This window comes from Python bivittatus, unplaced genomic scaffold (assembly GCF_059951505.1).
Source record: "Python bivittatus isolate LINGU-HERP-01145 unplaced genomic scaffold, Pbiv_v1 ctg000700_np1212, whole genome shotgun sequence".
Lineage (NCBI taxonomy): Eukaryota > Metazoa > Chordata > Lepidosauria > Squamata > Pythonidae > Python > Python bivittatus.
The window spans coordinates 16,338,152-16,355,648 of NW_028277098.1; the positions used below are offsets into that span (position 1 = coordinate 16,338,152).

The window sequence follows — 17,497 nt, forward strand, 5'->3', positions numbered from 1 at the left end:
GTTTTATGTTTAAAACATAAAGATCAGCACAGAGTAAAATGTAATTCTAGCTTAAATGAATATTCAGGTTTAAAAAAAACAACAGTCCTTTAATATAGCAAGTGGTTGGCTGTTTCATTATCTGACCAGTGGCAGCAACACATATTTTGGTGCAAAAGAAAGATTTTAAGGAATAATGTCTTACACCATTCCAAAGAGGAGAATTAATTTTAAGTGAAAAGCAAATAAATTAATTTGTAAGAAAGCAAGATGATTCAGGACAAAATTGTGTTCAGTGCTGTGACCTTACAGACTTAGCATACCTGATACCTGATGTCCGCTAAGTATGCTAAGCTTCATTTTGCAGGATTTCCAGCCTGTCTGGGGAAGGCTGCCATACACCAGCCTTTCCAAGTCACTGCCACATGGAAGTATTACAATGCAACTCTAGCTATCAACAAATAAAGGGCACTAGATTGGAAAAATATTGGAAGGAATCATGTGAAAGAGCCAACAAGAAACCAACTTTGTGTCAACAACACAAAGGGTTTAGTTCTCATAAACTGCTGATGGGGCAATGATAAAAGAAGTTGATTATGCTACTGTATGTAATGTTCAAAGACTTCACACACAGTTATCTTACTGCAATTCCTTAAAGTGGGTCAGAATCATTATCTACTTTCCCCATGAGCTTCTGCAACATCGCTTTTGCTCACTGGTGCTCATTCACTTGTTCATGTACAAGAATCTCATCTTGGAAATGAGAAGGTTGCTTCTGAAGGCGTAGGAGCTGAAACACAGGTGCTAGCTCCACTGCAAAGTGGAGAGACTCTGTATGCTGAAGATAAAATTAACATAGCCACATCCGGCACCAGTCTGTTGTTCAACACATCAAGCCTGTGCCAGGAAATAAACTAATGAAATGCAAAAAGCCGTATTTACATATATACTGCTAATGGGGTGGCCAAATGCACAGAAAGATTAATTTCTTCAATGTTGTATAGGAAGAGGGGAATTATTCCTCCCATTGTGTTCCACACTACACTTGGCTAGAATGTCTTCCCTCAAATTTCCAGCAAACTATTTCAACACTTACCATGCCCTTACTGAACAAGGTTGAACAAGCTCTGTGAATTCCTGCTGCTGAAATAGTTAAAGAGCCCTTCTACATTTTTTTTTTCTCATAAAGGAAATATATTTTACCCCTATTCTCTTTCTCTCTCCCCTTACTTACAGTATATAGGCAGGGGAACAGGACATCCTTTACAAGACTTGGCATAGGCACATCTGCAAATGCTGTTGTGACCAAACTGCGTGTGAGTCAATGCCTAGAGAATTCATTGAAGGGCTTAGAAATCATACCCAAATATTGATCCTTATGAAAAGCAAGACTGGAGCTTGTCAGAGCAAACAATTTGAGGTTTAAAGTTTCTTTCTGCCCATGGAGAATGTGAACGATGGTTGCTTATCTTTTCTGGTAAGCCTTCCATTGAAAAATGATCTGTGATCAACTGAACACCTTGGGAATACTTTCAGTCTCTTGTCAGGGAGGGAGGGAAGGAAGGAAGGAAGGAAGGAAGGAAGGAAGGAAGGAAGGAAGGAAGGAAGGAAGGAAGGAAGGAAGGAAGGAAGGAAGGAAACACACAGTAAAGCATGAGTTTTATAGGCCTCCATTTGGCTAACTTAAGATACTATGGACAAAATTTTCCTTTGGACTTTACTTACAAACAATGGACAAAGTCTGCTATTTCTGAAATGGGGGATATTGATCTAACTGACATCATTTATGTTGTGACATAATTATGAGAGGTCATTATCGGTACAGATGTTACTATACGTGGAAGGCCCACTGATGTCAAGCAGGAAAGCAAAACTTGCTTAACTCTCTTATCAAAAGGAATGGGATTGAAAATGAAACAGGATTACACCCTGTGGCATTATTCATTTTAATCAAGAAGATGAAATTAATAACATGCAGAAAGTATTCTTTCCAGCTGCTGCTTAAGATGGAGCACTTCTCCAAATTCATACTGAAATTAAGTTGTTAATTCTATTAAAAGTGTTTAAAAGGCAACCTTAAATATATCAGGTTGTTTGGACTTAAGGCTTGCTGCCTTATGTTGACTTATAGTTTTCCCCACGAGGCCCAGTTCAAAACTCTCTCTGTTTCCTCTTGGTTTCTCAATACGTTTGTCTGTCATCAGCACTGTGCTGCTTTCAGGGGAATGCAGATTGTGAAGGTCGCTCCTGACCTACTTTTCAATATCATGCTTTGTCAGTGGCAAATCCATTCAATGAAATGTTACATCACCATCTCAATTTTGCCTACATTTTTTTCTCTTGAAGTTTGCATCTCTGCTCCCAAACCCCCAAACAAGGACCTCAGCCCCAATTTTTTTTAGATCCCTGGCCAACAGGAAAAGCGAGCGACTTATCATTTCCTGCATTAGCCATTGTGTGCTGTGGATAGCCATGTGAGCACAGGCCTGACTTTAGCTACAAGGAACTGACTTCCTCATTGGATGCCCCTATGCAGTTCAACGTTATAGGAATTTAAACAAGATGCACTGTACAGCCAAGACTCCACTATGCTTCACGAAGAACTGCTCTGCAAGTCAGGAATTAATTTAGATTAATTCAGCTGGCACCCTTAAAAAACCTTGAGGAAGGTGAGGCAGACAAGAACCACTGTACCATTCCTGTAGTTGAAATCTGTACAGAAGGGCCTCTCGTTTTTACAGCAGCATGTTCGGAAGTTTTATTTTTGGACAGCCTGCTGGCGGTATTGCACACAAATCTACTGCCAAATGTTTATCTTTGTGGATGCACACCAAGGTTTGTTCTGTTGATAAACCTAATAACACTGATGTCCTTTCCTTGTGATAGTTTGCTCTCTCTCACTTTCTCTGTGTGTCTCGCTGGTAATAACTGAAATGCCACCTTAGAGATACCTTGTTGTCAAGCCCAGGAAAGATGTTTACATGTCTGCTGAATTCTCTGGCTCTTGTTTCTCAGAGACTGGAAGTAGAGTTGGAAAGCAACTGGAGCATGTAATCATATGTTCTCTCAGCAATTGCCCGAAGGCTTTATCTGAGGCCTGAAGCAGAGACTTTTAGAAGTCCATGGCAGACTTTCAAAGCCTCAGCTTCACTCAGGATTTTGCACCTCAACATATAAAAGTAAAACCACACACTAACTCTTTCATTTTTCCTTGCCTGCCACCTTTTTTCAGTATGGTAGAAATTAAGTGTGTGGAATAAAAATGAATAAAATAACCGTTTGGGGGAAAGGGATAACAAGCACGAGCGTTTCTTTCTTATTCATTGTTTTAGCAGCGTTGTATAAAACAGGTGCAATGGCATATGTAACTACAATAAGATTTAATACGTTTTTTAAAAAAGATTTTTGTGGCTATAAACATTGCATTTAGGAACAAATTAATCCATCCTGCTAATTGTTTTAATTTGAATGAGAAAGTTATAGCCAGGCTTATAGCTCTCACTGAAATCAGAAATGCTTTCATTTTGTTGGATCATGCCCAGTTTTGTAAAAGTAAGACTCAAGTCCTATATATACTCATACAGAATTGAGTTCAGACCAGCTTATATCTGAGTCAGCCTGTTTAAGTTTGTGCTGTAAGATCTTAATGATGATTAGAATGATAATATAGCCTCGGTCATGATGACTGCTTATTGTAAGCATAACTCTAACATTTCAAAATATTATTTAAATGCATTTCCTTAAATTTAGAAAAATATTCAATCTCCATTATTTGCACAACTGAAACAAAATGCAAAGATTAATTTATAAGTTAGGTGAGTCTAAGATATAAGAGAAGGATGGAGGAAGCAGAAACTAAATGTAGCCATCTTTGACAAAGTCTATGATACCGCAAGCTGTACTGGCTAGGAATTTTGCGTAGCGGGGCATTTCTTTATTTACAATATTTGTAGGCAGCACTCAGTAGTAAGACTGGCCAGTGTACAATAAGGTAAACAGATAAAACAATAAAAATCAATAGGCAAACAGGAATACAAAAAACAAAAAACAAAAAAAATACACACAAGAAGGAAAACCCAAATCAATCTGTTTAATCAGGGCCAAAGGCACAGTGGAATAAAATGCCACTGCCTTGCAAAAAGCAAGGAGGGAGGATATTATATGTACCTTGGGCAGAAACATATTCTATAGCTTGAGGGCTCTACAGAGAAGGCCTGTGCTTCCATGCATTTCCAGAGAGTTTCAGTAGGCCCTCTTGAGATTTTTGCACAAGATGGGCAGACTCAAGCTTGACAAGGCAAAAGCTGATGGAGGGTTGAAGTTAGACAGATATAGAATGTGTCATATCAGGGAGAATGATCTACACCAGTGATGGCGAACCTATGACACACATGTCAAAGGTGACATGCCATAATGTTTTGGGTGACACTCCAGCATTCACCAACACCCAACAACAACTATTCTTCCTGTTTGAGGTATGAAGAAACTGAGCTTGTTTTACTCGTATTTCATTTTTGTAATTATTTGACATTTCTTTATATAATACATAGCACCACACTTGACTGGACTATATTTTTTTTAAATAAATGAATATAAATGTAAAGAATTGTTTCTCTTTTGTTTGGGTGGGGGGTAACAGGTCAGCAGAGTCAAGTCAGGCATTTTCTGAATTTTTGACACGCCAAGCTCAAAAGATTCGCCACCACTGATCTACACAGACAAAATCAATTCTCAGTACTCATGGCACTGACTCAATTCTCCATCATATCTAGTGTACAAAACCCCATACAAACATTAATTTAGGGACTGTGCTCTTTTGCCATTGCTTCTGGTCTTGCACACATTAGTACAGAAGTCTTCACTAAAGAAATCAAGCAACAATGGTTGCTCCCATAAGGACAACCAAGACTCTCTGAATGGCATTGTCCTAAAGCTTAATGGTTGCAGTGAAGCAGAGTTCAATAAGGGGTCAGCAATGTGGTATCCATGATTGCTAGGGTACCACAAGACATGCTCATTGGTGACACAACTCATCAATATTTTCACCTGTTATTTGTCTCACATCACATTTTGTGACATCACATTTTAAAAGCTGCTGAAAACTTGGTTGTCTCAGATTATTCTGGACAACATTTGGGATAGTAAAATAGAGCAGTCAGACCATTGATGAGTGATGGCACCATTAGTCTAAATATGGAAATGTGTTGATGGATTGGTTACACAACTGTTACTATGATATTGTTTTACTGATATTGTTTGAGAAGATGTGGTTTAATTGATTTGGTTTTAGTGAAAGATGGAGCTATGAGGATTAAATGCAAAGCTAATAATAGCTGGCTCAGTTTTCATGGGCATCTGTTGTAAAACAAGGTGCAACTGGTGCTTAAGGCCGTCGATAACATCCCCAAACATCTATATTACTTGGGATGGGATTTTGAATACAATTCAACACTGAATTGCCTACATTGCCAGAAGAATGGTGACAGAGACAGAAGAGTCATGTAAAATGTCTGTTGATCCTTGAAATTATTACAGTACTAACTATAGCTTAGGTGCTAAACTAATGGATGTTTCACAGTTAAAATGTAAAAAAAGTCTATAAGGAAATTGATGTTAGTGAGATTGTGTTCATATGGTACCATTTTTGGGTGCCATCCAAATATTGCAAATGTTTGGAAAAGAGTTCATAATGTATTAGGCACTTCTAAGTATACTTAGGCGACCATGGCAATGGCTTGAAAACAGGTACACGTTTATTAATATTGGCTTGAATCTGCCTTGCGGAAAAGTAAACCTCTCCTGGATTCCTTTGAACTAATTTCTTAACATTTGTTTAATTTCTCTTATAACCATATTTACCTGTAATACAAATCTGAAAAAAGGAGCAATTTCAGACAAATTTAATGGATATTAAATATTCAAAAATTTAACTGTCATGAAAAAGTATATGCATGTTTATTATATTTGCTCCTGTAAATATTGCCTTTCTTTACATTTACATTTGGGGTCACCTGAGTTTGTGCTTATTAATACATTTCTTATACAGACTTTTCCTTTCATTCTTGTACTCTGGAAAATAATTGATTTCAGTTGAAAAAGAAAAAAAAAATACAAGGGTGTAATGTGGGCTCTGTTCAGCTTGGTATATGCTGCTCACATAGGACGAATATCTAGATCAAGATCTAGATCAAGACCTAGATCTATATTCTTCTCATTGTCGGTGAATACATTCATTCTTATGGAGGACAGATGTTCTTGATTAGCATCCCTCACTATTGGGCATGCTGTCTAGAATTGCTGGGAAGTGTGTGTAACCAAGCAACATCTGGAGAGTCATGAGATCTCATTCATGTGCTACATTTGGACCAAATATTGAGTGTATATAGTGAGTGCACTCACAAAATAAGTGGCATGAAAAACTTGCCTATTCCCAAAATGCTCACCATGCTGTGCATAGCAGCCAAGAAATACTGCTTCTTAGAGGTTGAACTAATGCTCTAGAATGCTATTATTGCAGTAGGGTATTTATGGAACCCAAAGGCATTGGAGGGAGATAAACATGATTTTAGATGCTGGTACTTTGATATGTAGTGTTTAGCCTCCTATATAGGTATTTTAATTAAAAGAATCTTAAGAACCTGGTCACTATCAAGGCAAGTTGCCTACCACTGTACTAAACACTGTTGTGTGAAAAATTTGCCTCTGATCTTTAACACTGTTGAAGCCCAATTTACGTGTCTATGTGTATGTCAGAGATATGGACAGTGTTACTTCTCTCCTTCAGTTCCTGGATACATCTCTATAAAGCAGGAAAAGACAAATATTTGAGTATCAATCAAAAGAAAATACTGCTTTTGGATTTATCCCATTTTATCAGGCAAGTGCTTGAAGCCCAATATGCAGTGTTGTGGGGATGTACACATATTCTAAATAACTGATTTCAAGGGCCAGTAGTCTACTGCTTTGAGCTAACTATATACAGAAATGATCACTCCATTTCTGTGACCGTGTGTGTGTGTATGTGTGTATTTGAAGGAGCAGGTGCTAGATTTATATCAGGCAGTGGGATTGTAGGTACTATCATAAGGAATCTGGGTCATGGCAGGTGAAAAATATGAGCCACGTGGTAAGAGACCACCAGTTCTGGTTCCATTGAAGCCAGGGAGAGAAGGAACAGGATCCTGAGGAACAATTTGTTGGGAAACAAAGTTCCTGTACAAGACTTACTGTAATATAATATTTATTGTGATTTGGAGAGCTTCATGGTTGCTATGGTTAGCCCAGATCCCTCCCAGCATTATAATAGGCAGAGAAGTGTACAGTGTTGTGTGTTGCTGCCGGAGAACAGTCATGTTTGGAATTTTTTCACCCAGAATGAAGTCCACCATATTTCTATTATCTCCATTTACAAAGAAAGAAAAGAAAAGAAAAGAAAAGAAAAGAAAAGAAAAGAAAAGAAAAGAAAAGAAAAGCACCCATCGGAATGCAAAATTAGGGATCCAAACTGTCTTTGAAATCAAGGGCTTAAATGATAGACTATGGTCAATGTTTATTTCAAAAGAAAATAGTTTTTTAAAAAGATTTTTAAAATGTATAAAATGCAGTTGAAATTAGGGTAGAAGTTGCTTTCTTTCCACAATTACACAACAAAGAATATGGGAAGCCATTTGCTCCTCCTTTTTTTTTTTTTTTATCATACTAAACATCTATATTTTTAGAACTTACAATGATTGAAATGATGTCAATCATATTGTTACTGTTATTTTGGGCTATTTCCTCCATGCTATATTCTAAAGAAATTAACAGACTGCATTTTTTACAAATCAAGATAGCTGAAGTAGCTTATCTATGTTGGCTCTAACAGCAGCCTACCCATGTGTTGGATAATATGTTGGATTATATCAAAGCAAAACCAGACAACCAGTGGGCTTAAGCCACAGATGCTAGGAGGAAACAGCAGGAACAGAAATGGTTTGTTCTGCTGCCACTAGGCTAGACTGTTGTCTTCCAATTCAATAGTGTCTAATCATCAGTGTTCAGGAAAGATTTAACTGCCAGTCAGGTTGTGGTCATGGAACAAGAGGGAATGCCATTCTGTTCTTCAGCTCAAAACAGGCCCTGGGGAAGGTGTGTGCACACACACAAACACATGCACGCGGGCGGGCGGGAATATGCCATAGGACTGCTCTTCAAGGCCCCAGTCATTCTGAAACAAGAACCTTGTAATTTCTGTTTCGACTTCACCAGGTTCTCCAGAGTAGAGGGAGGGAATGCTTACATCTTCCTCTGTGATGTCTGATGGTGTCAGAGGACACAGCTTCAGACTACTTGTGGGCTGAGCTTGAGCAATGTCTTGCCATGGAGAGAGAGAGAGCGGTGGAGCAGTGCAAAAGCCACCCTTGGAAGTTCTGCTCTCCTACAAACTGAAAAAAAGACCAATCTAGTTGCCCACAATGTCTAACAATAGTGCCCATTCTCTGGCCCAGAGGGAAATAGGGCACAGGCCCTACCACCTTCCTACAAAAATTCTGGGCTATAATATAGCATTATATTCATAGAAAGGCAGTGCCCAGAGGCATTGAGGGGAATGAATGTGGTAATCACTGCAGCTGCTTAGTCCATCTATGCTCAAAGCCAGGACCTACTTTTTAAAGAATAACTGGAAAAGATTGTCATCCATTATTGACTATATTAGACATCCATTTGGGGCCTTCATAATAATTCTGGGGAATATGGGAAATCATTACTGCCATGGCCAGAGTATGCAGATATTCAAAAGCACAACCTACATCCTTTAATCTTAATTCTTCTCCCCCCACTTCTGATCCCCTCCCTGAGAAGGAGACTTATTATATCAGCATGAGGAGTCCCTGGCCAATTAACACTTTTCCCTAGTTGACCATTTTTGTTCTTTTAACAGCTCACCTTAATATCCCACAGCTTACCTGCTTTGCCATAGATTTAATTGACAGACTCACAATCTGGCTGACTTCTCATTCCTTTAATAATTTGTTTTCTTCCCTTCTGGGGTAGGAAGTGGCATGAGAGGTGCTCATGGGAAACAGTGGTGAAATCTGGGGCAGAGATATATGGGAATCTAATTCTCAAATTTTGGGGTACAAAGATTTTTTACACAACAAACCCTCCACACCCATCCCAAAATGGCAGGAGATTTACTAACTCATAAAGAGAACAATGTCCATAGATAAATGTAATTACTGAAATTATGTTAAAACTCATTTGGATACTGACTAGATTTCCACTTTAAATTTTTTTCAATGGTCCATATCCTACATTTTGACTCCCAGTCAGTGAAGAGAATTTATCCTGAAGAATGAATCAGAATTCTTTAAAATAGCTTCAGATACCTTTGGTTGAAGTCTTAAACAAAGTGCACTGGGAAATCTTATTTTTCATTAAGACTTATTTATGATTCAGCACAGTACTTTGCATGAAAAAGTCCATTCAGTTTCAAGATTTTAGGAAACAAAAAATAAAAGATTCAATAAACTACAACAAAAATGAAATTCATATATCAAGTTTTAGCATACCATAATAACCAAAAGGTTCCATTACTGCTCTGTGCTGGCCTCCAATTCATGCACATGTTTTGGTCTTCAATCAAATACACCTCCACGAGTTGTGGTTGTAGCTCTGTGTTGGACATGCACTAAGTCAGGAACTAGTAAACTTTTCTGGCTTCAGGGACAGTCACACAATTTTGTGTGGCTGGGAAATTCTGGGAGTTGAAGTCCACACATCTTAAAGTTCCAAGGTTGAGAAATACTGGTCCCAGGTAACCCTCAAATAATTTATTTTTAATGACAGAAATTTCACAAGGTCACAAAATCATATGCAATTTATGATCTAAATTGTTATCTTGTGTAGGATTGCCAAGATCCTATGAGATCCTGTGACTGAACTTTGAAATGCCACACCAGCATACTAAAATTCTATGGAATTTTGCTATTTTGTACAAGTCTTACGAAACCTTGGGAAACATAATTTTATTGCATGTATTTATCTTGGGTGGCCTGGGTACTACTTGACGACACTGGCAGTGCTGTGGCACTCACAACCAGACTCTAAATGCTGGGCATATATTCTGCAGTTTTTTTCTGAAAAGTTTTCAAAGTGGTCATGCGTACTTAAGCCTTTTGTCATTGTTACAATATTTCTGGAACAGCCCAAAGACAGCAAAAAGAATAAAGACTTTCCTTGTTTCCTTATGTTATGGGATTGGCCATTTTGTGTCTTAGTGCATTGATAACATTTGAAAGTGGAATAGAATGAAAGTTTAATTGTTTTAGATTAATGTGTTTGTATTTCAGTGTGCCGAGGAGATACCAACAAAAACACCATGGTGAATCCAGACTATTTTCTCTTCCGGCCCATGATCATACTTTAATCAGCACATATTGGGTCAAATAAATTGTAGCTGAGAATCCCATGGCCTTTCTTTCTCATAGGGAAGGACTTCTTCAATTTTCTTTCAGCTTCTCAATTTTCCATTTTTTATCTGATTTATTGTGCTTTTACATGGGTAAGGTTTTTTTTTAAAGCCAAGCAATAATTCATATTTTTCCATGTGCATTTCTCCCTTATATCCATCTTGTAAACATTTCACCTAAGACACTGCATGTTTGTCCATTGTTTTCAATTATACCTCTTTCTGTGCACATTTCTCCCTTTAGTTTTGATGTCTTGATTGGTGAACTTCATCACAATATTCAGGGAAGAAACACTTCTAAGGAATCATGCCTGTATTTGCATATTGGCTTAGGGAGCCTACAGTATGTAAATTCTCATGAAATATTAATTAAATTAAATTTAATATGATTTAATATGATTCATTAATATGTGAATCAAATAATCCACCTCCCCTCATTTCCTTTTTACTTTTATTTTCTCCATTCTCCCTCTGTCTATCTTCCTCCATTCTTCCTTCTATTCTTTACTTTCCAAACTAGGTAGCTAGGTTGGTTTCAGGCCTTAACCAAGTAATTTGGTATTTGTGTATTCAGACACATGCTGAGAAAATACTGCTGATATGTCATATATTTCAGCAGTGAAATATTTCTAAGCCTAAAATATGTAATTTACTGAGGAGCCTTCCTATGTGCCTCTGTGTGATTTACTGCTCTGGATTTCCTTCCCTGAAACCAGCTTCTCTTGCAGCAGGTCCTTCCACACTCTTTCTGCATTAGATACAGTATATAAGATTGGATTGTAATGAAGATACACAGCAGAATTTCTAACCTGATCACAGGCTGTTTATTGGCTCTCTTTATGAGCTGTTCCTCTGCAAAGAGCCTCTTTGAATCAGGGAACATACCTTGATAAAAGCCCAGGAATAGTAGACTGAGCTCCTCTGGAGTCAACAATGCTTATTCTTGTGCATTACAAGATGTACGCTAGAAGCCTTTAGCCTTTCAGAACTGTCCCTTTCTCCTATCCTGAACATCAGAGGTCAGGTCAGTAGACTTTCTCATGAGCAAGTTGGGGCTGGTGCAAAATGTATAGGTTGACTCTCGTTTTCTGGGATCAACCTGCAGGCTTTTTAGTACAACCACACAGAATCTGTGAGCATCATTGCAAAGGTACATTTGTAGCAAAGAGTGAGAATCAGGAAACTCCACAATTGCACTGGAGAAGTTGTGGTTTAGCACTCAGAGTGGGCTGAGACTCTGAGACTGTTGCTGCTATGGAAACTGTTTCGCCACTTAGACGAGCTTATGTTCTAAAACCACAATGTGCTGCACATCCTCTTCCTTTTTATACGGGCTTCTGAAAAGGAAAAACAGAAATATGCATAGCGAAACCACACATGTGTAACTATGGACTCATTTACTGCAACTACACTGTTTGCTGTACTTGTTCTAAATTAGTTTGTTAAAGATCAGATAAAGGGGAACTTGCAGTACACAGTGAATGGCAACTAAGGATTAGAAATTAACTATATTCCTATTTCAGTGCAAATTGGACTCATTTGTACTTTCCAAATGCACCCCTGAACTGGACCAGAGTTATATGCTCAAAACTGCGCTTTTCTGGATTTTGTGATGTAGGTCTTAAGCTACAATAATGCACCTAAAACGCCTGCTTTACAGAAGAATGTCTACAAAATGCTTATATTACAGGAAAGGGTTTAATTATAGCTTAACTGGCTTAGAAAGTGTGTACGTTAATGAAAGTGCATCAGAAGCATACAAAATCAGGCTTGCATTTTATGTTGGAAGAAAGAAAAGCAGCTTGAAAACAAGTTGAACCAAACTTAAGGTTGAAAAAATCAGACGTCGTGAAATTGAAATGGAGTGGGTTGTCCATCCCTAGTTACAAGTGACTTCAACTTTCAGTTCTCTAGGTCAGAATTACTTTTATCTTGGCACATAATCATAGGTTGGGCCAGAACTTTGATATTCCTCTCAGGTAATTGAAGAAGGATGGCTTCTATCCATCGATGTCTTCTTTCTTTATTATGTCTGATGAGTTTCATTACCAACATGTAAACTTTGCAGAAATATCTAAGCTGATTTTTAAAAGCCCATCAAATGTATATTAATAAATTAGGGAAGACTTTGCTACATGTAGTATTTATGTTTAGGGTCATTCTGTTAATAACCTTAAATGGTTGTGTTTATCTTAATTAAATCCAAACGTATCCATACAACTATATACAGTAAGTTGAAGGGTGATGCTGGTTAGGCATGTTGCTCCAAGTCAGATGTCCTAGCAACTATAGCACTGCTAAGATATTCTTTTCTATGTTCAGAAGTTTCTACAGGGTATGGTCAAAAAAGGCAAGATGGTGTGATCCATTGCTGCTGTGATGGAGTGTAACACATAAAAAACAGGCGGAGCTTCAATCACGTCCACCCTCTTGACTTTTTTGACCATACGCTGCAGATACCCTGGTCCATGTTAAAATAATGGAAGGAAGAAAGAGGAAAATGGATTGTTTTGCAAATGGAGAAAGTGTAAAAAGAGGTTTTGCCCCCTAGATGACTATGAACTCATGTCACTTAATTCAAAATAGATGGGGCCAGGTCTGATCCTTTGTCTGAGTTCGGATTCAGACTGTATCTAGCTTCCGCCCAGCAGAACTTGAACTCACGCTCAATATTTAGCAAAGCTCTTGCTGGTTTCAACCTATCCCAAAGGTCACAGTGGTCCTTCTTTTACAGCTTCTGCTGATGGTGGGTGCTCATCAGAAGAGACTTTAAGAATATTCAGGCCCCTTCTAAATATCAGCTGCACTTAGGAGGTTAACTGGGGAATTGTGCAGGTTGTAAGAGCTTGCTAGCAATGTAAGTCATAAGCTAATATTTGCAAAGCAGTTGCAATATTCATAGCTTCTCCTCACTGAGGCAAACATATTCTTGTCTCCTTGTGGTACAAGAACACTGCTTGAGTTCCCTGGCCATTCTGTAAAGTGTCACCCAATGTTTTCTCTCCAGTTGCTACATTCATTTAATCGGCAACAGCTTGTGCAATACTAGCCTTTGAATCTAGCAGTTTGATTACAGTCTTCTTTTAAAGCAAAATGTAACACTTGGATTGAGACGGGCAGCTATAGAAATTGCATCAATCAATCAATCAATAAACAAGCAAACAACAAACTAGTTAATGTTCAGCTGAGTTCTTTATACCAGCTCTCTCCAGCCCTCATCTATTGCCCTTGAGATATTGTAATGGTACGTGGGAAAGACTTTGGGAGAATGGGCCAAGAAATGCTGCCTAGAGAATGATCAGATATGAAACAGCATAGCCCACAGCTAAATAGTGGAGAGGGCAAGAGGCTCAGAAGAGACCCTCCCTAGTTTCTTGGGCTGTAAGGGAGACGGGAGATCCCTACTTTCAAACCTGCAAGATTTTGTCAATGTACCTTTACAATAAAGTAGAATTAGCTCATCTGGTCGTGTTTCCTGTCTGGTCTACCTAGTAAGGCTGACAAATATGTCTGACTTCAGTTTGGACATCTAGGGCATCAAGCCTGGAATAGCTGCTGTGTTGTACAGACTCATTGGGATGTAATCAGAGAAGGATTTACTTCTCAGTAAGTTTGCATAAGATGCTTGTTTTACAATAGGTTTGATTGTTGGCAACTCAGTTCAATCATCTTCCATGATGTTGGGCTGCCTGGATAGGCTATTTTCAGTGCATTGGCATTTTGCATGTGGGCTTGCCCTCTGACACACAGGTACATTCAGTCTGGGATGCATCAGGAACCAATCCATTTTCCCCTCCTTGAAATTTATCTTATATACATTTCAAAAGTTTGAAACTCCTTCCAGTTTCAGAGGAACTGCTTCTATGAGCTGCAGAAAGGTTAGTTCTGGGCCTCCAGGGTTTATATCCATTAGCTCACCCTGTGTGAAAGATGTGTCATGTCAGGACATGTCAGTGGCAGCCATCTTCTTCTGTTTAAGAAAGGCTTAGCACTCCGTTGAAGGCAAACCACATGTAGGCTGGAAGAATTAGATGGCAGCAACTTAGACTTTTTGCTGTTGGTCACCTGGATTTTTGCAGCCCAAATCTGTTGCATCTACCTATAGGGGCAAATTCAAGGTTCAAGGGTGATGACTTTAAAAACCCCAATGGCCAAAAATTATAAAGCCCTAAGGTGATCTAATATCAGTAAAACAGGATGACAAAGTTAGCAATGTTTTCTCACCAATATCATGTTCATGTTGAAGTTCTAATCACATAAGCTTCTCTGAGCAACTGTGGAATACGTGAAATATAAACAAACAGCTAGATGTGATCACGGCCATAGGATGTTTACATCTTGCTCTTTTAAAGACCGGCTCTCCTCATCAGTTGGCGGGGTGGCTCATTGCTGCCTTGTTATAGTGAAACTGATTCCTACCATGTGGAGTTTGCTGCAGTTTTTTTATGTTATGGTGCCATCTACTGATTTCTTGTTAAATGTCTTTAAAAACCTCAAGGATGAGCAAAGGCAGCGAAAAGAATAACCTGGTGAGTGTCCTCTAGTTACTGCTTACCTTTCACAGCTGAAAACTCCAAAATAGTTTATAGGTACTAATAAACTTTCTATCCCTTCACAAATATGAATTACATATACTCTTATGTGTGTATACATGTCTGTATACTTTATCTTGTATCCAGCTGCATCTGGGTAAGCTGGGCTCATCCGCCATACTAAATCATAATTTGGTTTGCTTGGTTTGGGTTTAACGTATTGTGTGGACCCAACCACTGTGGTTTGTAGCCTGTGAGTTATGTCTTACTGTGACCTAATGAAGCAAATCAGGACATAGTACAATCCGTATACCGGTTTCTGTATGTAATGTGTGTACATCCACTGCTCATACAATGTGTGCTTGTGTGTGTACCTATACACTCACATATTTTTCCTGCCCTACATTTGAGAAACTAAAAAGGGTCGATTTGATTATCATTTTCTAACCTGAAATCTGATGTGCAAATTTCGAAAGTGTCACCAAGGAGATCATCTTACTGTGAGTTCTGGGACAAGTCATTTATAAATGCCGCATATTTTCTATGGATTCTAGAATGCTGTTTTTAGGCAGAGCACTGACTTTATTTAAACCTGTCCTTATGAGAAGAAGCTGTCATCTCATTCAATTCAAGCAATATGATCATGCCAAAGAAACTGTGGAGGCCAATCACAGGATTAACAGTGGTCTTCCTAAACTTGAGATAAGAAGTCCTAAGTAAGGGGCTTATTTTTCCCAGCAACCCACAAATGAATCCAATTCTGAACAATCTCATAGCCTTGAACCTGAACCAGCCTGGAGTCTATTTTGCTAGGCTGTTAATTAATTCTAGCATTCAGTTTAATTCACATTTTAAAATTTTATTGTATACTTTAACTTTTATTAGCCTCCATGCATAAAAAAACAGGATATAAATCAAATGTATCACTAACTAAGAGGTAGGGAGGGAACCGTCAACTAGTTCAAATGATAGTAAAATAAAAACTGTCATTTGAAAGTAGTAAAGCTTTCAAAATAGTTTTACTTGGATAAGGGGTGGGGGGCAGTCCCCTACATTTCATATTTATAAACCTATGTTAATATTTTTAAAATATATTGACAGAGCTAGTCCTGGTTCCCAGCAAAATCACGAAGGTATTATGTTGGGTTGAGGTCTGCTTATGGTTGAGTTAACTCACTGAATCATGGAGTCTCTGGCTCTCATGACGTATTAAGAACTATGTCTCTCTCCAAGAGCTTAAAATAAGGAAGGTATGCACCCGTTGTACAGAAGCTACAATGTCATCATGAATGCCATGTCATCATCATGTAAAAATGTGGATTTCTGCAGATTACATCATTTGAATTATATTTGGTAAAGTAAGTTTGACCAGTATTGGGTACTAGAAAACACTACCCTTCAGTTACATGTAGCCATGTGGCACAGTATACTTTTCAAATAAAAAATAAATACATTTTGGTCTTGCAAAGTATTTTTCTGTCTAAAAAATGTCTCTCGATCCTTTACTAGTAAAACAGCTGGATCCTTTTTCTCATACTACAATGTTTTCATGTCTCCTTTTTAGGCCAATCAACAGCATCATCTTCTATGAGTTCAGCAGATGGTAAGCAATATTTGTATTTAATTTGTATTTGTGACATCTTTACTATATGATCATATGCCATAATAGCATTCATTAGCAACATTCACATAAGCAGAACCCTGTACAGAAATGAGGGGCAATGAAGATGGTGATGAATTAATACAGCTTTGAAATTGGAATCAAATTGCTATAAAGTGGCCCAAAGCAGAGGCTTTGCAATCTATCCCTATATAATTGACTTCATTACACTATTCAGTGACATTAACCTTTAATGATTCATTATATGCATCTGTCTACATTTTTTAGAAGTATTGGTTTAGCTTAGTTTCCCTTGGATTCCCTGGTTTTAGTTTAATTCTGTTTTAGCACCTATGGGCTTATCTGCACTGCCCAGTTGTCCTGTTGCCAAAATAGGAAGGCAACTCTTTTTGGAAGACAAAAATGGACAATGTCACCCTCTATGGATCCCAGACTCATCATAAAAGGTGTGATTTTCTACCCTACCTTGAAATACACTTTTCTACCTCATGTCACCTCAAGCATTCCTATTCATTTAGAATAGCATAATTCAGTTTCTTGCAGACGCCATGGTGTGTAAGTGTGTACACAAATACACAGTCCCATATACTTATACACAAGAGTGTAGATATGTGTGTGTGCCCAGGAAGACTCACTCACGTGAGGGAATGCAGTTCACAATTGCTTTTCTGGGAGAGAATAATGGTAGGACACAACAGCAGAGAGATTGTCCAATGGAAGGATGTGATAGCTTATTGTTTGGAATGAATACCTTGCAAGCTGTTGTAAGAGTATCTCAATCTGGATAGGATTTTCTTAAGATGGTTTACAGTCAAGCTAGCGTGAACACAGGATAGGAACAACGTAAATGGTAAGTGCGGATATGCCCTATCTTTCTATCTTATACTTTTTATGGTTTTACTGTAAACTGCACTC

The 17,497-nt window shown here is 38.2% G+C and overlaps 1 protein-coding gene across 3 annotated transcripts in view; it reads left to right on the forward strand.

Annotated features, from left to right (window-relative positions):
- Window positions 1-17,497, forward strand: part of PTPRC (protein tyrosine phosphatase receptor type C) — an 84,550-nt gene that overhangs the window by 18,510 nt on the left and 48,543 nt on the right. For all 3 annotated transcript variants that reach the window (XM_025171343.2, XM_025171344.2, XM_088153443.1), the window contains exon 3: window positions 16,526-16,564. In XM_025171343.2, the coding sequence (XP_025027111.1) occupies window positions 16,526-16,564 (39 nt within the window). The remainder of the gene's footprint in view (window positions 1-16,525; window positions 16,565-17,497) is intronic.